We start from the raw sequence: 22,944 nt of genomic DNA, 5'->3' as shown, positions 1-22,944 counted from the left end.
CGCCTGGCTGATTTTTTGATTTATTGTAGAGGTGAGGGTCTCGCTGCCCAGGCGGGTCTCGAACCCGCGGGCTCAGTCAATCCACTCACCTCAGCCTCCCAAAGGCGCGGGATTATAGGCTGAGCCACCGAGCCCGGCTTAATTTTTAAAAATTATTTTTTAAAATTATTTTTTGTTGGGACAGGGTCTTGATATATTGCCCAGGCTAGTCTCGAACTCCTGGCTTTCAGTTATCTTCCTACCTCAGGCCACCAAAGTGCCAGGATTATAGGCATGAGCCACCACACCTGGCAATATGTAGTATATTTTAGTAGACTTTTTAAAGCATTGATGTCTGATGATGTCTCAGTGGAAATGGAATTTTATGGTGTGTTATGTCAGTTTGAAAAGATACTGTAGTTCTGATTACGTTTTTGCAAACTTTGTGGGGATGCACACTGTTTCTTTAAGCGAATATTAGGTTTGGTAGCTAACCTTTATTTATTTGTTTATGTGTTGTAGTTGAGGTCTCACTCTGTTGCCCAGACTGGAGTGCAGTGCCATGATTGTGACTCATGGCTACATCTACAGCATCTCGAGCAGGTGCGCACCACCATGCTCGGTTAATGTTTTGAGTTTTTGTAGAGATGAGGTTTTGCTATGTTGCCCAGGCTGGTCTTGAACTCTTGGGCTCAAGCAGTCTGCCCGCCTTGGCCTCCCAAAGTGCTGGAATTATAGGCTTGAACCGCCGTGCCCAGTGGTAACTAACCGTTAAAAAGCATATTTTCTTTCCTTTAAAATTTTCATAGGATGTCAGATAGACTAAGGAAAATAGTAATCACCTATAATTTTATATCTTATCTCTAAGATTTATTACCTCTACTTCTTTTTACTTTTTGTATTAATATCTTTTCCTAGAATTTGGATTATAACGATGTGTTATGAACAAACCTTCCTAGTTAATGGTGTATTGTGGGTATTAACCATGTCTTCTTTTATAATATCTTTTTATTTTTTATTGGCTATAAAGTAAAATTGCTTTTTTGTGTGTTTTAGTGATATAGGTACACACATGCATAGTTTCATCACAATCAGGATGCAGAACAGTTTTAACACCTGAAAAAACTTCCCTGTGGTCTCCCTTGCAGTACCACTAACCCGTGGTGACCACCTATCTGCTCTCCATGCTGTAGTTTTGTCTTTTTTACAGTGTTGCAGAAATGGAGTCATACAGGATGTAACCTTTTGATACTAGCTTCTTACACTTAGCATAATGCTTTTGAGATTCACTCAAGTTGTTGCACACATCAGTAGTTTATTCCTTTTGTTTTTCTGAGTTGGAGTCTCACTCTGTTGCCCAGGCTGGAGTGCAGTGGCATGCTCACGGCCACCCAATTGTCAATCTGCTGGACTCCGGCAATCCTTCCACCTCAGACTTCCAAGAAGCTGGAACTACAGGCATGCATTACCATGCCTGACTAATTTCCTGTTTATTGTAGAGACGAGGTCTCACCAAGTTGCCTGGGCTGGTTCTGAACGGGCAGGCTCAGGCATTCCATTCGCCTTGGCCTCCCAAAGTGCCAGGATTACAGGCTGAGCCACCGAGCCTGGCCTTTTTATTCCTGTCACCTTTTTTTTTTTTTTGAGTTGGAGTCTCACTCTGTCGCCCAGACTGGAGTGCAGTGGCCGCTCCCGGCCACCGTAGCCTCGACCTGTTGGGCTCCGGCGATCCTTCTGCCTCAGCCTTCCAAGTAGCCGGAATTACAGGCATGCGCTACCATGCCTGGCTGAGTTTTTGATTTATTGTAGAGATGAGGTCTCACTGCCCAGGCGGGTCTCGAACCCGTGGGCTCAGGCAATCCACTCACCTCAGCTTCCCAAAGGCGCGGGATTACAGGCTGAGCCACTGAGCCCGGCTCCTGTCACCTTTTATCCAGTCACTCTTTGAAGGACATTTGGAGTTTTCAGTGTTTGGTGATTCTATAAACATCTGAGTACCAATTTTTGTGTGAACATAAGCTTTTATGTCTCTAGGATAAATATATAGAAGTGAGATTACAGTGCCACTTGGTAAGTGTATGTTTAACTTTATAAGAAACTGTCAAATCAGTGTGACTGAGCCATTATACATTTCCATTAGGAATTGTACCTGCAATCCCAACACTTTGGAGACCAAGGTGGCCTTGAGGCCAGGAGTTTGAGAAGTTTGTGCAGCATAGCGAGACCCTGTCTCTACTCCAAAAAAAAAAAAAGAGAGCGAGAGAGATTTCCAGCTGTCTTTATACGGTTAAGGTGTCTATACTACCCAAAGTGATTTGCAGATTCATTGTAATTCCTATCAAAATCTCCAGGAATTTATTTTTTTCAGAATTATAAGAGTCCATCCTAAAATATATATGGAATCTCAAGGGATTCTGAATAGTCAAAGATAGCTTGAAAAAGAAGAAAGTTGGAGGATTTATACTTCCTGATTTTAAAATATAATACAAAATTACAGTACTCAAAACAGTGTGATATTGCATAAAGAAGCAACCTCAGTGTCCACTGATGGTTGAGTAGATGAAGAAAATTCTGACATATGCGATCTGACAATTAAGTTTGCGTACTCATCCTAGGAAAACTGCTGCACACCTCATTGCTGAGTATTACTATGGTCACCTTCGAAGTACTACTCCCCATGGGAAGCTATGTACTGACGTCAACACTTAGTCATCCCATCAAAGCAATTTTGAAACTCTTTCTGAAATGGCCATTAGAGCTATCATTGTATTACCCTTGATGTCCTGAATGTCATCAAAATGTCTTCCTTTCAATATTTCCTTTATCTGCGGGTAAAGAAAAAAGTCACGGGGGGGCCAGATCAGGTGAGGAGGGTGGGTGTTCCAATGCAGTTATTTGTCTACTGGCTAAAAACCCCCTCACAGACAGTGCTGTGTGAGCTGGTGCATTGTCGTGATGCAAGAGCTCTTTCGGGACCCTTTTGCACACACCTTTCTCATGCCAAGATTTTCAGTTAATAATTTCCTGTTCTCTATCGATGTGTATTTGGTCTGCTGTGCTACACACAGTCAGTCGATGATTTTGATGCACAATATGATGAATTTTTTTCAGTGTTTTTGTCAGTTCTGCTTGTTATTGGTTGTCCTAACCTCTCTTCATCAGTGATGCTCTCTTTTCCTTCAGAAAAACGTTCAATCTGTTTGTACACTGCAGTTTTCTTCATGGGATTATCGCTATAAATTTGGGTTGACTTGTCCCTGATTTCACTTCCACTCTTGCAAGGTTTAACAAGAAATGTCATGTTTGTTCATTGCTCTCCTTCAAGCTCCGACATTCTCACGATGGCACACAAATACATGCAACGATAATGAGCGCCACTCAGCAAGACACCACCACACATCAGCATGAACAGAGCTGTGAAACAATGATAGACCAAGGTGATGAAACCTTTCCGAGTTGTTTGTACAGTGCTGCCACCGTAAATGCATGGTGGCAAGTTCGTGAACTTCCTTGTCAGACCTCGTAGGCCCTAAGCATGGATGAACCTTGAGGATATTATGTTAAGTGAAATAAGCCAGTAACAAAAGGAAAAATACTGAATGAATCCATTCACATGAGATACTTAGAGTCGTCAAATTCCCAGAGGCAGAAAGTAGCATAGTGGTTGCAGGGGTGAGGGGGGGTGGAGGCGGGGACAAGGGAAGTTACTGTTTAAAGCATACACAGTTTTAGTTTTGCAAGATCTTCTGTGGATGGATAGTGGTGATGGTTACACAACAGTGTGAGTGTACTTAATGCCACTGGACTGTACATTTAAGAGTTACAGTGGTAATATGCCCTGAAGAACTCAAATCACTCTAAAAAAGATACCTGCACATGTATGTTTATCGCAGCATTGTTCACAATAGCAAGATCATGGAACCAACCATGCTGTCCATCAAAAGAGGACTGGGTTAAAAAAATGTGGTACATATACACAATGGAATATTACACAACATAAAAAAGAACAAAATCATGAATTTCACAGCATCCTGGATGGATTTAGAGTTTATAATACTGAGTGATCTCTCACAGAAACAAAGATCTGAGTATCACATGTTCTCACTCATAAGTGGACTTTGAACAACTATCGTAATACTGTAAGAGAAGGATTGACAATGGCGGGAAGCTATGGGGGGGATGGGAGGTGGGATTAACGGTAGTCAATTTCTGTCTGGGGATGGGGGGCATGCATTATCAACAAGGGTACCTACACAATGCATATTTGTATATCTAACCCTTAACTGTACCCCACAATTTTAAAATAAAAAATATGTATTTAAAAAAAAAAAAGTGGGACCTCATCAGATTAATGAGCTTCTGCAAAGCAAAAGAAACCATCAAGAGTGCAGGGAGACAACCCACAGAATGGGAAAATATATTTACCAACTGTTTATCCAACAAAGGCCTAACTTCTAGGATCTACAAGGAACTCAAACACACTGAAAGAAAAAAACAAACAGCCCCTTTAAAAAGTGGGCAAAAGGCATGAATAGACACTTCTCAAAAGAAGATATATGGGCAGCCGACAGACGCATGAAAAAGTGCGCAGCCTCACTCATCATCAGAGAAATACAAATCAAAAACATATTGAGATACCACCTAACCCCTGTAAGAATGGCCCTCATTAATAAGACAAACAACAACAGATGCTGGTGAGGATGTGGAGATAAAGGAACGCTTCTACACTGTTGGTGGGAATGCAAACTGGTGCAGCTTTTTTGGAAGATAGTGTGGCGATTCCTGAAAGAACTAGATATTGACCTTCCATATGACCCAGCATTTCCTCTATTGGGAATATACCTGGAGGAACTCAAATCATTCTACCAAAAAGATACCTGTACATGTATGTTAGTTGCAGCTCTATTCACAATAGCAAAAATATGGAACCAACCATGTTGCCCATCGAAGCTGGACTGGATTAAAAAAAATATACATGATGGAATATTATGCTGCCATAAGAAAAGACAAATATATGGACTTTTCAGGATGGATTTGGAGTCAGTCATACTCAGTGATTTATCACAGAAACAACAGAGTTCCATATGTTTTCACTCATAAACGGAACTTGAACAACTATAATGCTATAAGAAAGCAATTGGCAGTAGTGGGAGACTCTCGGGGGTGGTGGGTGGATGGGATTGGCAGTTGGAGAAACTGCTAGGGGGAGGAGGGGCATGCCTCATCAACAAGGGTGCCTGCATGATCAATGTTTATATACCTAACCCTGAAATGTACCCCACATCTTTATAATAAAAATTTTAAAAGAAAGTTACAGTGATAAATATCATGTACTTGTATCTTACCTCAGTTAAAACAACCAAATAATTAAAACAAATAATTAAACAACCAAATGGCATGTTCAGACAGTTCTGTTTCTGGATTCTTTCTTGATCCGTTGACAAGGCAGAGGTGTATGTCCTATCCCTTTGCTAGTATCAAACTTTTGTGGTACTGTAGCTTTATAGTGGGTCTTAAAATTACGTAGTAGGATTTGTCCAACTTTATTTTTTATCAGAATTGTTTTGGCTACTAGATCCTTTGCCTTTTCAAATAAATTTTAGCCTCAGCTTATCTTATGTCTAAAAAACCCACCGGGGATTTTGATGGAAATTGCATGAAATCTGTAAATCCTTTTGAAGAGTATTGACATTTTTACTATGTTGACTCTTCCAGTCCATGAACATCTTATTATTTAGATCAGCCTTTTGTGGTTTGTGGTTTTCAGCATATGTATCTTATATACCTTTTGCATATATGTGTGTCTATTTTATGTTTTAGAGCTAAAGTAAACTGATTTTTTTTTGTAAAGTTGTTTTGGATTGATCTATGCTAGAATATAAAAGTAGGATTGATTTTTATCTACATTGGTAATCATGCTGTTTGTGAATAGGGACAGTCTCATTTCTTTTTGATCTGTATGCCTTTTGTCTCCTCATTTCTGACTGCAGAGACTAGATCTTTTAGTATGACATTGAATAGGAATGGTGAGAGTATCCGTCTTCATCTTGTTCGTGATCTCTACCGGAAAATATTCAGTCTTCTACTGTTAAGTGTGTGGACATGCCAGGCCTAGTAGTGTGCGCCTGCAGTCCCAGCCACTCTGGAGGATTGCTTGAGCCTAGGGGTTCAGGTAGCCTGAGGGATGTGTCAAGACCCCAGCTCTAAAAAAAAAAAATATGTCAACAGCTGTAGGATTTATGTTCTTTATCAGGTTGAGAAAATTCTTACTGATTTCTAATTTCCTAAGAACTTTTTCCATGAAAGAGTGTTGAATTTTGTCTAATACACGTACTGACTTGATTATACAGTTTTTCTTTTTAAACTGTTAATATGGTGGGTTATGACTGGGCATGGTGGCTTAAGCCTGTAATCCCAGCACTTTGGGAGGCTGAGGTGAGTGGATTGTCTGAACTCAGGGATTCGAGACCAGCCTGGACAACGTGGTGAGACCTCGTCTCTACAATAAATTAAAAAATCGGCTGGGCGTGGTAGTGCATGCCTATAGTTCCGGCTACTTGGAAGGCTGAGGCAGAAGGATCGCTGGAGCCCAGCAGGTCAGCACTGGGGTGGCTGTGAGTGTAATACTACGCTCCAGTCTAGGCAACAGAGTGAGACTCCACCTCAAAAAAAATATGGTAGGTTACATTGATATACCTGTATCTATTTTTTTTAAATTGGAGTGCGGTGGCATACTCACTGCTGCCTGCTGGGCTCAGGCAGTCCATCTGCCTCAGCCTCCCAAGTAGCTGGAAATATGGATGTGAGCCACCACACCCAGCCTTGATTGATTTTTGAATATTGAACCAGTTTTGCATTCCTGGGATAATCTTAGTGGGCCCTGCTTTACTATTCTTTTTATATATTGCTAAATTTGATTGACTTTTTGAGCTTTTGATTTGTTTTTTTGGCATTTTTTTTTTTGGAGTTTGAGTCTCACTCTGTCACCCAGGCTGGAGTGCAGTGGCATGCTCACGGTTATCAAAGCCTCTACCTGCTGGGCTCAGGCAATTCTTTTGCCTCAGCATTCCAAGGTGCAGGCCACCACTCCCAGCTAATTTCTTGATTTTTTTTTGTAGAGTCAGGTCTTGCCAGGTTACTCAGGCTGGTCTTGAACCCCTAGGCTCAGGTAATCCTCTTGTCTCCACTTCCCAAAGTGCTGGGATTACAGGCGTGAGTCACCACGCCTGGTTTGGCATCCATCCTGATGAGCGATAAGGGTATGCAGTTTTCTTCTAGTTTTTGTGTAAGGATAATACTGGTGCCATAAAATGAGTTTGGAAGTGTTGTCTGTTCTGTTTCATGGAAGAGATTATGTGGACTTGGTGTTACTTCTTACTTAAATGTTTGATAGAATTCTCCAGTGAAATCATGTGAGTATGGAGATTTCTTTGAAAGTATGAATTAAATGTCCTTGATAGAGGGCTTATTCACATGATCTGTTTCATCTTGGGTAAGTTTTGGTAGTTTGTGTCTTTCAAGGAATTGGTACGTTTCATCTATGTTGTGTCATTTCTGTGTGTAGATTTATTCATGTTATTCTCCAGTAATCGTTTTTTTTGGTTGTTTTTTGTTTTGAGTTGGAGTCTTACTGTGTCGCCCAGGCTGGAGTGTAGTGGCACATTCATAGCCACCCCAGTGTCAATCTGCTGGGCTCTGGTGATCCTTCCAAGTAGCCGGAACTACAGGCGCACGCTACCACGCCCGGCTAATTTTTGATTTACTGTAGAGACGAGGTCTCACCAAGTTGCCCAGGTGGGTCTCAAACCCGAGGGCTCAGGCTGTCCACTCGCCTTGGCCTCCTAAAGCTAGACTATTGATTTGAGATTTTCTCCTCTAGCAAGGGGTAAACATTTAATTCCTATTATTTTCACTTTAAGCACTGCCATAGCTACATATGACACATTTTTATGTTTTACATTTTCTTTTCTTTTCTTCTTCTTTTTTTTTTTTTTTACAGAAGTTTATTCTTTTTTTCTTTTTTTTTTTTTTTTTTGAGTTGGAGTCTCACTCTGTCGCCCAGACTGGAGTGCAGTGGCCGCTCCCGGCCACCGCAGCCTCGACCTGCCGGGCTCCGGCGATCCTTCCTCCTCAGCCTTCCGAGTAGCCGGAATTACAGGCGCGTGCTACCATGCCCGGCTGATTTTTTGATTTATGGTAGAGATGAGGTCTTGCTGCCCAGGCGGGTCTCGAACCCGCGGGCTCCGGCCATCCACTCACCTCAGCCTCCCAAAGGCGCGGGATGACAGGCTGAGCCACCGAGCCCGGCTTCAGAAGTTTATTCTTAAATGTACGATAGGCTTCAAGATAACACTTCATTTTAGCTATAGGTGACAAAAGAGGTTGTGTCAGGGAATACAGATGCTTAAATATGAATAGAATCAAGAGTCATCCTGGCTTCAGGAGCAAGGAACAACTTGCTTTTTGCCAGATTTCTTAATTCCACCTGTGGCCAGGGGGGCCTTTTCCCCTGCGGCTATCGCTTTTACCTCCTTGAGGTTCTTCTCCTCTTTTTGCTTCTGCTTGAAGGCTTTTTCTTCCTCATCCATCTCCTTGGCCTGCTTCTTGGGCTGTTTCAGGGGCTTCTTCTTGCCACCTTCCCCTACATTTTCATTTTTAATTTAAGACTTTTTCTGAATTCCTGGAGATGTTCTCATTGACCTATGAATTATTTACAAGTATGTTGATTAATTTCCAAATGTTTGAGATATTCCTGTTACACTATTTCTACTCTCAATCCATTATCATTAGAGAACATACTTTTAACTTCAGTTCTTTATATTTGTTAGAGTCTGCTTTATTGACTAAGGGTATGAAATCTCTTGATGAATGTTCCATATGCACTTGAAAGAATGTATGTTCTAATGTTGATAGATGGAAGATTCTTAAATATTAATTCATCAATAGTGCTGTTCAGATTTTTTATATCTTTGCTAGTTTTCTGTTACTTATTAAGAGAAGAGTGTTTACCTATTACTGAGGGAAGAATGTTGACATCTCCAACTATGATTATGGATGTCTCTTTCTCCTTTCAATTCTGTTAATTTTTGCTGTATTTTGTAGTTCTGTTTGATGCATACGCGTTGAAAATTTTTTCTTCTTTTTTGTTGAACCTTTTATCATCATGTAATGTCATCTGCTCTATTGCCCAGGCTGGCGTGAAGTGTCATGATTATAGCTCACTGTAACATTGAACTCGAGTGATCCACCTCAGCTCCCGAGTAGTTGGGACCAAATGTGTGTGTCACCATGCTCAGCTAATCTTTCTTGTTATTTATTGAGATGGCATCTTGCAGCTGGGCTTGGTGGCTCAGCCTGTAATCCCGCACCTTGGGAGACTGAGGTGAGTGAATTGCCTGAGCTGGTGGGTTCGAGACCCACCTGGGCAACTTGACGAGACCTCATCTCTACAGTAAGTCAAAAATTAGCTGGGCGTGGTAGCGCGTGCCTGTAGTTCCAGCTACTCGGAAGGCTGAGGCGGAAGGATTGCCGGAGCCTAGCAGGTTGAGGCTGCGGTGGCTGGGAGCAGCCACTGCACTTTAGTCTGGGCGACAGAGTGAGACTCCAACTCAAAAAAACAAAAAAAACCAAGATGGGATCTTGCTGTGTTTCCCAGACTGGTCTCGAGCTCCTGGCCTCAAGCAATCCTCTCACCTTGGCCTCCCAAAGAACTGGGCTACAGGTGTGAGTCAGTGTGCTCAGCCTGCATGGTATTATCTTTTTTCCATCCTTGTACTTTACTTTTTTAGGGTAGGAGTTCCTGGAGACATCATAATTACATATCACTAAAATGAAAAAGCAGGATTTGTAGTTTAAAGAAATTATAGTTACTGATTTTTAAAACTATGTTTACAACTTTTTACACAATTTTACCTTGAATTCCTCTAATTTGTATTGTTTCTTGTGGTTTTACCTAGAAATCAGAAGTGCTGGTAAATATTTATTATTTTACTGTATTTCAGAGATTATTTTACTTATGCTAACATATTTTAGACTTCCAGGCCTCAGGTTCATCTATAGAAACTCCATGAGTTTCTTATTTTTTTTTTTATTATAATTTTTTTGAGTTGGTATCTCACTGTCATCCAGACTAGAGTGAGGTGGCATGCTCATGGCTACTGCAGCCTCAACCTGCTGGACTCAGGCGATCCTTCCGCCTCAGCCTTCCGAGTAGCTGGAACTATAGGCGTGCACTACCACGTCCGGCTGATTTTTTGATTTATTGTAGAGATGAGGTCTAGCCAAGTTGCCCAGGCAGGTCTTGAACCCGCAGGCTCAGGCAATCCACTCACCTCAGTCTCCCAAAGGTGCAGGATTACAGACTGAGCCACCAAGCCCGGCTCAGCTATATTTTTGATTTACCATAGAGACGAGGTCTCATTGAGTTGACCAGGCCGGTCTCGAACCCCAGGGCTCAGGCAGTCCTCTTGCCTCAGCTTCTCAATGTGCTGGGATTATAGGCATGAGCCACAGCTCCCAGCTCTTTGTTTTATATAGATAGATAATTAGTTGCTAATCAATTTTGTAATGCCTCCAGACTGGCCATTAGAGCTCAAGAGAGCTATAATATGGGATTTTAAAAGTCATTGATTATGTTTTATAGTTGTCTTAGCGACTTATGAGTAGGAATCAGTTGATTTACACATTTTTTCTTTGTGTCCCTAGGCAGTAGCAGTGGTAGTAATAGAAGTATTCTGTGGACTTGCGGTGGGTGTTTAGAACGAACTATCCTGGCAGCAGGACTGCTTGCCCACAGAGAAGTTTCTTCTCTAATGCAATACAATTTTTCAGTTACTCAGTCTTTAAAGTCTCTTTACAGAAACTGTACATATAGAAGAGACACTTATCATTACTTGCCTTATAAATCTCTATAAATTTAAATGTAAAAGCATATATTATCTTTTTTTTTTTTTTTTTGAGTTGGAGTCTCACTCTGTCGCCCAGACTGGAGTGCAGTGGCCACTCCTGGCCACTGCAGCCTCAACCTGCTGGGCTCCAGCAATCCTTCCGCCTCAGCCTTCCAAGTAGCCGGAATTACAGGCATGTGCTACCACACCCGGCTGATTTTTTGATTTATTGTAGAGATGAGGTCTCGCTGCCCAGGCGGGTCTTGAACCCGCAGACTCAGGCAGTCCACTCACCTCAGCCTCCCAAAGGCGCGGGATTACAGGCTGAGCCACCGAGCCCCGCTATCTTTTTAATACTTTCTGAGTATTATATATAAAGTTTCTGCCTATTGGTTACTTTCTTTTGTAAGACTTCTGGGAATTCTCATTCTGAGAAATTTTGTGGTCAGTGTGTGCAATGGCTCTCCATTAAAGTACCTTTCTGATGTTGACTCAGCAGAAACTCAGGGGACATTGATGATCCTCAGTGGTAGTTGACTAGCCTTCTCAGTGGTGGTTGAACTCGAGCTTTTACTAGTTCTCAGACTTAGGTTATATAGATATCGTTTATGGTTTTATCTCCAATATAAAGCCCACAGGAAGCTTTGAGGTGTCACTGTGGGGGTCCTTCCCTTATCTTAGGGGTATGAGTTCCAGGACCCTCAGTGAATGCCTGAAGTCACCACCAAACCCTACATACAGAATAGTTGACCCTTGAACAAGACAGGGGGTAGGGGCGCTGGTCTCGGGGCAGTGGGAAACCCACAGAGAATTTTTGACTCCTTCAAAACTCTGCTAGCAGCTTACTGTTGACCAAAGCCTTACCAATAATAGAAGCCAATCCATGAACAGGAACAGATATTTTGCATGTATGTTATATACTATATTCTTAAAATGAAGTAAACTAGAAAAGAGAAAATGGGGTTAATAAAGTCATAAGGAAGCAGAAAGGCATTCACAGCACTGCTCTGTTTCCCAATATTGTAGATGCACTGGTCTGTGCCCATGGGCACGTGCCCAGCAGGCCTGTCTTTCTAGCAGTGTTGCGACTCTTGCTTTTGGGGAGTGAGTCCAGCTTCCATGGGCACTTCGTGTGGGTCCCATGGTGTTCTTCAGGGTTTATGGTACTTTACCGAATACAATGAGAATACAGGGAGCCACTGGTGGCCACTTTTTTTGGTGATGAGAATTCACTGGAGAGACAGCTGCTCAGAGCTGCTCATGCGGGGTGACCGGCATCACAGGCAAACACTTGATGACTAGCGTCACAAAGTGGACACTCACAACACTTGTCATAGTCTCAGTGTACTACAGCTAATCTTATGGAGTTATGGCTTAATACTGCATCTTTACATTTGCTTATGTTTCTGTTGACTGAGTGGTGTCATATATGGCCAGTAAGTGTAAATTTTGATACATTTTAACTTTATAATGTGTTTGTTTTATGGTAATAAATGGTAAAATAGATTTGTAACTACATGTATTTTATGCATTCATGACATACCTTTTTTTACTATTTCTAGGCTACACATTTTGTAAATTTTTTCAAATTGTTGCAGATCTCTGAAAGTTTTTCTAGTATAATTATTGGAAAAAATTCACATATAAGTGGACATTTGCAGTTCAAGCCCGTGTTCAAGAGTTAGCTAGTTGTTTTGTCCTATCCACACATACCTATGATAAAGTTTAAGTTACAAATTAGGCATATTAAGAGATTAACAGTAGTAAAATAGAACACTTAAACCAATATACTGTAGTAAAGGTTATGTGACTGTGGTCCTTCTCAAAATATCTTACTGTATTTACCTGTTTTTGGACCTTGATTGGCTGGAACTGAAACCACAGAATGTGATACTGCAGGTAAGAGGGGGCTGCTGAATCTAGTAACTGTTCGTGTTGACTTACGCTTCTTGAGTTTTGCAAAAAATGGCATAAAGAGAATACTTTATTTGAAAAGTTTTGTTCTGAATACTTTAATTTTGAGACGGTTTCGAACTTACAGAATAATTGCAAGAATAGTATGGTACAATTGTCTGGGCGTGGTGGCTCATGCCTGAAATCCCAGTACTTTGGGAGGCTGAGGCGAGAGGATTGTTTGAGCCTACGGGTTTGAGACCAGCCTGGGCAACTTGGTGAGAGCTAGTCTCTACAATAAATCAAAAAATTATCTGGGCGTGGTGGCGTGTGCCTGTTGTTCTAGCTACTTTGGAAGGCTGAGGCAGAAGGATTACCTGAGCCCAGCAGTTCTAGGCAGTGGTGGCTGTGAGTGTGCCACTACACTCCAGCCTAGGCGACAGAGTGAGGCTCCGACTCAAACAAACAAACAAAAAAGGAATAATAATATGGTACAAAGAACTGCCCCATAATATCTTGTACCCAGTTCAACCAGTTTTAAGTATTTTACTAAATTTACTTATTATTCCCCAGTATATACATACATAGTACTTTTGTTCAATTTGAGAGTATTCTGTAATATTTCTGTGTTTATTTCCAAGAACATGATATTCTCTTGTATAATAGCAATTTAGTTGTCAAATTTTAATGATTTCACCTTGATACTTTTTTCTAATTTGTAGTACATATTACAGTTTAATCAGTTACTCCAGTAATGTTTCTTAGAGTAGTTTTTTTTCCAGTCCAAGATTCAGTCTAGGATTACATATTGTATTTAGCTGCCAAGTAAACATTTATCTTTATTTATTTATTTATTTATTTATTTTTTGAGTTGGAGTCTCACTCTGTCACCCAGACTGGAGTGCAGTGGCTGCTTGAGGCCACTGCAGCCTCGACCTGCTGGACTCTGGCGATCCTTCTACCTCAGCCTTCCAAGTAGCTGGAACTACAGGCATACGCTACCACGCCCAGCTAATTTTTTCATTTATTGTAGAGATGAGGTCTCGCCAAATTGCCCAGGCGGGTCTCGAACCTGCGGGCTCAGGCAATCCACTTACCTCAGCCTCCCAAAGGCATGGGATTACCGGCTGAGCCACCAAGCCTGACCAACATTTATCTTTAAATGCACTATTTGGTCTTAAAATTTAAGTGTTGACTTTTTGTTCTTTTAACAGCTAAACCAGGTGGACAGGTGAAATGTCAGTATATTTCTGCTGTGGATAAAGTTATATTTGTGGATGATTATGCAGTAGGGTGTAGGAAGGACCTTAATGGGATCTTGTTGCTAGACACTGCTCTGCAAACTCCAGTTTCAAAGCAGGACGACGTGGTTCAGCTTGAATTACCTGTCACAGAGGTAAGTTGAAATGAGGATCAGTGTGGTCTCCTTCATGTAATTTCAGACCCATTAGGTGCTAAATAAAATTAGTTGTCCTTTAAGGACATTATAAATGTACTGTAAACACAAAGAATTGACTTATATGTCACAACTTTTTAAATATTTGTGTTTCCTCTGAACAATTAATTGGTTCTTGTTGAAGTTGTTTTAGGTGTGAATTGTGTATCAGGATAGATTAAACAGCTGTAACAAAGACCCCAGAATACGCTGGCCTAAATGAGATAGTTTCTTTCTGGTAGTAGTTCAGGCCTAAGGGTAGGGCCAGCATCGCTAATCTCACTGTACACCCAGGTCAGCTTGTGAGTTTAAGGCAGCTGCTCAGGTCTCATTATTTCCAGCCCACAGGGAAAGGGGGGGCAAAAGGCCAAAGGGACACTCTGATATCCCTTTCTCCTTCCAGCCCCCCTTCCCGTCTTGTTTGTTCTGTTCTTTTTCCGCCTTTCACACACTCTCTCTCAGCATACCCTTTTCATATTCACCCCATTGGGCAGAATTTAGTTACTTGACCACACCAAGCTGAGAGGGAGAGTGGGAAAGAGGCAGTTTATTTTTTAAAATATAAAAAGCAAGGGAGGAATACATTTTAGTCAACAACTTGTAATTTTTGCTGTGCATCATGTCTCTTAATGACTGCATTTTAAAATTTTAGCCATGTGTTTTTTTCTGTAGTGTTAAATTTTCATTACTTAATTTTTAAGTCTAGCTCAACTTAAATTCTTTTTTGTGTGTTGATGTTCATAATATGTAATTTGAAAGTACATTTTTAAAAGCTATTTGTTTTTGAATCATAAATAGAATATAAAAGATTATAATGTTGTGTTTCTTAATGTGCGATGTTGTTTGTCTTCATGCTAAGTTGTTTATTGTTTTGCACTTGGTAGATTGATATCAGTTAATAAAGTCAGTGTAGTATATTTCTCATTTTTAGGACATGAAAAAGTGTCATTGTGTAAGTTTTAAGTATAGATCATTTAAATGTGTTTATTTGCACTGTTCTCTTGGCATAGGATTTTTACAAAAAAAGATACCAAAATATCCACTAAGATTTTACATTTAGTGTCATGAAACAGTCTGTGACATGTTAATGTTAAAAGCATGTTGCTGGAAGTTTGGGTTCCAGAAGCAGAGAAGCCATTTTTTCCTTCTCAGGGTGTCTGGATCTGGAGGCATGTATGAAATCTTTGGACAGAGATTTACTGGTTCTACTTGTTAACAAGTGGAATATTTGAAAAACAATTGGACAAAGTTGAATGTTTTTTCCTTTTCTAATTAAAGGAATATAGACCAGCTGATGTCTTAGATCAAGGATATGTAATATATACAGCAATGAAAGACAGTCTCAAAGTATGTCCAGGTTTTACAAAGAAACAAAGAATTAAAATAAAATATTTGTACATTTTTTAACTCTCGAGTTAGTGTTTTTCCTGTGACACTGGCTGAGATGGTGGGTGTTTAGCTGGCTTGTACTCCCTCTTCCACCTTGCTTGCTATTATGTCTGCTGCTGGTTTTCTCTCTTTTTACCTTAAATATTCACATGATATTGTTTGTAGGTCTGCCGCCATTATAGGATTGTTTACAGTATCACATTAGTTTGTCACTGCTGTAGGTTTGCTTTGATCAGTGTTGGTTTATTCTTTTCCTTATGTTAACCCTATATTTCTATTTTTTCTACTGAGTTGGGGTCTTACTCTGTTGCTCAGTGCAGTGGCATGATCAGGGCTCACTGTAGCCTCCCCTGGGCTCAGGTGATCCTTCTGCCTCAGCTTCCAAACTATCTGGGACTACAGGCACATGCTCCCACACCTGGTTTATTTATTTTTTTCCTGCAGAAATGAGGTTTTGATATGTCGTTCAGGCTGGTCTTGAACTCCTGGGCTCAAGCAATCCTCCTACCTCAGTCTCCCAAAGTGCTGGGATTATAGGCGTGAGCCACTATGCCCGACCTATTAATTCTATATTTCTATTATGGTGATTCATGTTGAGTATGAGGGTAACAGCACAAAGTGCTTTTTCATATTACTTGCTGACTTAGTTTTCCCTTTTGTACCTTTGTGTAGAGTATTTAAACCTCATTACAGGACTTTGCATTTATTTATCTTCAACATTTTACCTGTTTCATTTTTGCTTATGATTGCAGCTTGTTTTTCTGTCTTAATTTGGTTTGTATTAACTACTGTGTATTGAAAATTAGTACTATGCCGGGTTCGGTGGCTCAGCCTGTAATCCTGCGCCTTTGGGAGGCTGAGGTGAATGGATTGCCTGAGCCCGCGGGTTCGAGACCCACCTGGGCAGCGAGACCTCATCTCGACAATAAATCAAAAAATCAGCCGGGCGTGGTAGCGCATGCCTGTAATTCTGGCTACTTGGAAGTCTGAGGCGGAAGGATCGCCGGAGCCCAGCAGGCGAGGCTGCGGTGGCCGGAAGTGGCCATTGCACTCCAGTCTGGGCGACCGAGTGAGACTCCAACTCAAAAAAAAAAAAAAAAAGAAAATTAGTACTATACTGAACACATTTTTTATCCCATGTAATTTTATAACAGCCCTTTAAATCATTATTTAATTAATTAGGTTTGTAAAAAAAAAAAAAGAGATAAAAGTAGTTAAGTTTAGAGTACGGTGCCTTTCCTAATCATTGCATGTTAAAATATCTGAATATGTTCTGAATTTAACTTTTGTGTGTAATTTTGTGATCATCTTTTTCATTTAGGCACAGCAGCTCTTATCAGCATGTTTAGAAAAGATAGATATTTCTAGTACGGAGGGTTATGATTTGTTCATCACACAGCTCAAAGATGGTCTAAAAAACACGTCTCACGAGACTGCAGCAAACCACAAAGTTGCTAAGGTAAGATGTGACCTTGTTCGGGGCTGTAGTAGACTGAACATCTTCCTCCTTTTGCTTTTCTCCTGTCCTCTTGGAAATGTTCTAATTCTAGACTTTTCTCTCTTTTAAAAAACAAAATGTGTTTTAAGTGGTCTCAAAGTTGAGAAGTTTTAATTGAAGTTTAACTTCAGTTTGTGGGAAATATTTTGCTTATTGTGTTTCTTTTTTTTTTTTTTGAGTCGGAGTGTCACTGTTGCCCAGGCTGGAGTATAGCAGTGCACTCACAGGCACCACTTCGACCTGTCGGTTTCTAGCGATCTTTCCGCCTCAGCCCTCCAAGTAGCTGGAACCACAGGCATGTGCCACCACCCCTGGCTGATTTTTTGATTTATTGTAGAGACGAGGTCTCGCTCTGTTGCCCAGGCTGGTCTCGAACTCCTGAGCTCAGGCAGTCCTTTTGCCTCCGTCTCCCAAAGTGCTGGGATTACAGATGTGAACCACCTTACCCAGCAGCTTTGTGAATCTTCCTTAGTGCCTGATGAGCTTGCATTGGTCAAAAGGCTAGTGAATGAGACTTCCTTGTCAGGCTGTGAGCTTGGATGAGAATGGAGTGTGTCTGTGGAAATGGGGATATTTTGTGGTTTCTTTGAAATTACTTTTTTTGGTATGTGAGAGTATGCTTTGAATGAAATCTTTGGGTATATTTCATTAATTTCTTCTGTATTTTTCTTTAAGATTTTGTCTAAGTTATAAATGTAATACATATCAAGCTTCCTTTTCATAGATGAAGATTCTCTCTCCCTTCCCCCAGAGAGATACAGAGTTTTAGCAGGTGATTTTATCCATCTCCATTTGATGATAAATGCTCCTAAAACTTAGTCATTGTCCCATTGTTTAGGTAACAGACCTGTGCTACTTGGTTACTAAATTAAGAACAACCAGAAACTCTTACATAAAGTAACAAGTCTGTATGTCTGTCTATAACTGTGTGTCTGTATTTGTCTAAATCCATATCCATCCATCCATCCGTCTACCACTTATGTGATAAGTGTGAAGTAAATCTGCATAGTTACTGCTGTCCTCAGTTTTATAATGGTCAAGAGGATATATTTGATATTTGTAACTTTAACAGTGATTTATTCCCTGTCCCCTTTCTCCTCAGTCAGCATCTCAGCTGGTTAGGATTCTTTATGTGGTGGCGTGACCCAAGTCTTCATTCTTGAAGGATCTGAATCCTTAGTGGAGATGTGTTTTTAAGTTTTTGGACTTGCCTGTTTTTACTATTGGACGTGGAAGTACCAAGTGTCACCCTAGTCACTCTCCTGGCTTCTCCACAAGTTCTCCTTGCTCCATTATTTATCATCAGCCAGGTTTCTCCCTTGTTTGTCAGTTCCAGCCATTGCCATGAGGTAGAATAGCCTGCTTCTTTGCCTGTTTTTTCCGCGACAAGAGGAGCCTAAAATGGCGGGTCTGCAGTCTTAACACCCACTTCAGTGGAAGCGCTGTTATACCCCTGCTGGAACATTCCTCTTGGGAAGTAAGATCTGCGGAGCCTAAAACTTAAAATCTGTGGACGGGATTATCTCCATGCTGGGAGAAACTGTATCGTGCATTTTGTTGATTCAAAGCAAATGCTTTAGCCTGTAAGGCAGAACTTGGCCCTTTCTGGGTGTCTCCCAGTTGGGTTTGAAAAATGAGTCTTTAGTATGCCCTTGTACTTTCCTACCAGGCCAGCTCCCTCTGGATGATATAGCAAGACCATTTAATTTCTTTCTTTTTTTTTTTTTTTTTACTTTGAAATGCTTTTCTTGGTCAGAAGCGATGTTCCCTGGAGTACCATGATGGTGCAGAAGACATTCTGTTAGTCCACAGGTATAATATGGCAGAAGCCGTGTGGGCAGAGCAGGTAAAGTGCATACCCAGAATACGTGTCTGCCACATTGAAGACAGATAGTTGCCCATTGCATGACTGCAGGGATCTGTTATAATCAACGACCAGATGCTGGCCTTTCCCCAGAATTGGGGTCTTGTTGGAGGGCTAGCGTTGGTAACTGCTGTTGGTGGATTAGGCAGTCAGCAACAGCTTGCGTGGTTACTCTTGGTGAGGGCTGTTCACATAGTGGCACCTGTGCGTAGCCTCTCTCTCTGCTGTGGCGGTGTGCCTGCGTGTCCATTGAGCAAGCGCTGGAGTGGCTGTGGTGAGAGGCTGTATGTCGTGCATAAAACTTGTCCATTTCCTCTGAAGTGGATGCCTTTTGTGAGCGTTCCTGTATTTCACAAATACTTTCACACTCTGTATGAGCGTTCTGTCCATAGACCTCTATCTTTGACCGCCTTGTTGACAGTCTTCCATTCCTGATCTTTCCAAGTGCCTGACCATCCAGCTAACAAATTAGCAACTGTCCATTAATCAGTGAGAATCTTCACTTTTGGCCAGCTCTTAATCCAGATGAAGGAAACAGTGAGATATACTGATTGAGTTCTGCCTCCTCAGAAGATAGACCTTCACCACTGGCCTTCTGACTGGGGCTAGATTTGTAGCTATCCTCTTGGGAATGGCACTAGCAATGTGGGCCTGTTGCAGGGCTGCTTCTTGTTCTGTACCTTACTCACAATTTTCAGCCTTAGGCATTTCTTGTTATTTAGGTTCAAGCAGCACATTCAGGTTCCAGATTGGCTCCAAAACCCAATTAGGCCCACCAAGCATCGTGCCTTTTTTTTTCGTGGTTGGTGCTACAAGTTGTAGCGACTTGTCTTTCACCTTACGGGACTGCGAGAACCTTCACTGACATTGCAGGGTCCTCCGGTTTTCGGGACTCTTATCTCCTGTATCTCTTCTGACTTGTACCTTACTAAGGTGTTCAATTTCCTTGCTACTTCCTCCTCACCTGGACCAGTCAGTGTGATGCTGTTGATGTAGAGAACCATTATGTTGATCTGTAGAATGATCGGGATTTCTGCTACTGGATTATGTTTTAGGGTTAGATCGAGTTTTAGGGTTGGAGTGTGAAGATTTGTTGTTGTTCCTGCCAGGTAAAAGTGGACTTTTTTGGATAGTCCTTAAAAAGTAGTATAGAAAAATATTTGACAGACTCGCAGATGCCTACCAGATAACAAGGGATTGATTGATTCACTTCAGTAAAGATAGCTCATCTGGAGCGGCAGCTGCGGTTGAAGCTGCCCCTGGTGGTTTACCATCCACAGTCGCTCTTCAAGGTCTGTTTATATTCTGCACAGGCCAGACAGGCCAGTTATGTGGGGGTGAGGTCCTCTGATTACCGCTGTATCTTCAAGTCTTTTATAGTGGTGTTCATCGCAGAACTTTCCTCAGCAACGTAGTGTTGCTTGGGTTGATATCCTTGTGGAGAACTGAAGTTCTAGAGGCTTATACTTGGCCTTTTCTACCTTAATGGTCCTCAGAGTGGAACAGAGAGTGGGATTTTTCCAGTTGCCTGTGCTGTTTCTCTTCCAGTTAAGCACTCAGAGGAAATAGCCACCATATGGGTTTGTGGACCTGCAGAGCTCACTGAGACTGCTTTGGGCCAAAACTCATAATCACTTGTCCACCCTGAGCCCCCACTTTGACTGGTGGACCACAGTGGTGTTTTAGGTCAGATCAGTGTCCCTTTTTTGTAATGCCTGAAACATCTTTTCCCCTGTGCACCATCACTGTAGTGAATGCCCACGGGTCCCCTTGCTGGAAGGCTTGCAGTGTGATGGTATGGCATATAGTTGGGGAATTGTAGGATCCTTTTTCAAGGGAAGTCAGCCTCCCTTTCAGTAAAGAGGTTCTGCATTAATGAACAGACTAGGGGTAGAAAGCAGGTGAGAAGCTTTCATCTTCCTTTTGTAGCAATTCAAATCATATTTTTGACCACAAGTTTTTCCAGTTGTATAGATAAGTAATATCTTGCTAGGCTGCCTAGAGTGTACTAGACAGAGAAGAAACCATCTGTAGGTGAACTGGGGACAGGAAATAGAGACATAAGTACTTTTTAGACTTTTTTCCTCTGGGAGAATACCACTTAACATTTTTATACTCTAAGTTCTTCAGTAATTTTTGTGATATTAGGTAATCATAGGTAACGTTTATTGAATATTGTTGTTGATGAAGCTAGGTTCAGTATCCAGACTTGTGATCGCGAAGCCTTTGTTTTTACTGACTCTTGCTGGGTTTGGTGACAACGGCAACTCAAACATGGATGTGCTAACCTGGCCTAAATCCTTGGGTTTCCCAGTGACGATAATTGTCCAGATACGTTCTTACGGGTGGAGATATTTGCGTTCCTTCTTTGTGCTTTACGTTGTGTATATGCTGGATGAATATGGAAAATGATAGATGATTTTAGTTGTACTTAGTGGTTTAGTGGTGAAATGTATAAGAAGAAGTGTTACCATCTGATTCTAAGCTTTTTTTTTTAAGGATAGTTAGTTGAGGTTTCATTTTTAAAAATTAAAAACTTAATTGACAAGTAATTGTGTATAATTATATATATTTATTGATGTTTTGATAGGTATATGTTGTAAAAAGATTAAGTCAAGCTAATTAACATCTCCCTCACCTGCTTAGCATTTTTTTGTGGTGACAGTGTTTAAAATCTTTAGCAACTTTGAAGTGAACAATACACTGTTATAAACTGTGGTCACTGTGCTGTGCATTAGAGCACTAACATGAATTTCTCCTCACTGAAACTTGGTACTTTTTGACCAACATCTCCCCCCTTCCTTATCTCTCTTCCACCCTCCTAGTCTCTGGTAACCACCATTCTGCTCTCTGCTTCTTTATGAATTCAGCGTTTTTAGATTGCACATATGAGTGAGATCATGCCATATTTGTCTTTTTGTGCCTGGGTTGTCTCACTTAGTGTAGTGTCCTCTGGGTTTATCTATGTTGTGATGAATAACAGAATTTCTGTTTAAAGGCTGTCTAGTATTCCATTGTGTATACGTATATGCCACTTTTATCCAGTCTTCTGTTGATAGACACTTAGGTTGATTCCATATATTGCTCTTGTAAAAAAGAGGTATCACTTTTTATATTACTGCAAGTTCCTGCTTTAAATGATAGACAAATGGAGTAAACTGACTTGAGACTGAGAAATCATTCTTTATTTTGGTAATGTTTAAGTTATGATTTTGGTTAGAACTGTTGAATACATTTTTCTTTGCTTATACTCCCATTTTCTTTCAGTGGGCCACAGTTACATTTCATCTTCCTCATCATGTGTTGAAGTCCATTGCCAGTGCCATTGTAAATGAACTCAAGAAAATAAATCAAAATGTTGCTGCCTTACCCGTGGCGTCCTCAGTGATGGACAGATTATCTTACCTCTTACCTAGTGCACGCCCAGAACTTGGAGTGGGGCCAGGCCGTTCTGTAGACAGGTATGAAACGTACTTATGAGAGGTGACAGCAAAATGAAATTGGTAATGTGTTTGGATTAATTAAGAATGCCTACAAAATATGATTTATTTTTTAAAAATTCAAATATTCTGAAGACCAGGTGGTAATTTCTTTCAAAATATTAAATTGAAGTAAAGTACTACTTGAATTACTATTGCTAATCTTAGTACCTGAAATGTATTTGAAGGGATCATAAAAGTGTATTTTGAAAGTTCCATTTCAGTATATGCTTGGTAAATATTTCAGTCAACTTAAAATTATTATAATTATTCAATATATCAGATTTTGCTATTGAAGACATTTTGTGACATTGAGATAAATTTTGGCAAACTTAAAACACGTGCCCAAATGTGAGTATAAGGAAAGAGCCATCTATTGTTTTACAATAAAAAATAAAATGAGAAGAGTTAAAAAAGCAGTTGGCAGTTTTGAATTAAGATTTGTATGTTGCCAGCCCCAAATTTTCTTTTTTTTTTTTGAGTTGGAGTCTCACTCTGTCACTCAGACTGGAGTGCAGTGG

General features: G+C 40.8%; 1 protein-coding gene across 1 annotated transcript in view; it reads left to right on the top strand.

Annotated features, from left to right (window-relative positions):
* Nucleotides 1-3,346: 3,346 nt before the first annotated feature.
* Nucleotides 3,347-22,944, top strand: part of LOC103256093 (baculoviral IAP repeat-containing protein 6-like) — a gene marked incomplete at its 3' end in the record, with an annotated part of 41,155 nt that continues 21,557 nt past the window's right edge. The window contains exons 1-4 of the mRNA XM_021710424.1: nucleotides 3,347-3,416; nucleotides 13,973-14,154; nucleotides 16,904-17,041; nucleotides 22,212-22,405. Of these exons, the coding sequence (XP_021566099.1) occupies nucleotides 3,347-3,416; nucleotides 13,973-14,154; nucleotides 16,904-17,041; nucleotides 22,212-22,405 (584 nt within the window). The remainder of the gene's footprint in view (nucleotides 3,417-13,972; nucleotides 14,155-16,903; nucleotides 17,042-22,211; nucleotides 22,406-22,944) is intronic.

The sequence above is a fragment of the Carlito syrichta genome, unplaced genomic scaffold (genome assembly GCF_000164805.1).
Source record: "Carlito syrichta isolate Samal-C Ts95f unplaced genomic scaffold, Tarsius_syrichta-2.0.1 Scaffold288919, whole genome shotgun sequence".
Classification (NCBI taxonomy): domain Eukaryota; kingdom Metazoa; phylum Chordata; class Mammalia; order Primates; family Tarsiidae; genus Carlito; species Carlito syrichta.
This window is presented reverse-complemented; position numbering and strand designations above follow the sequence as displayed.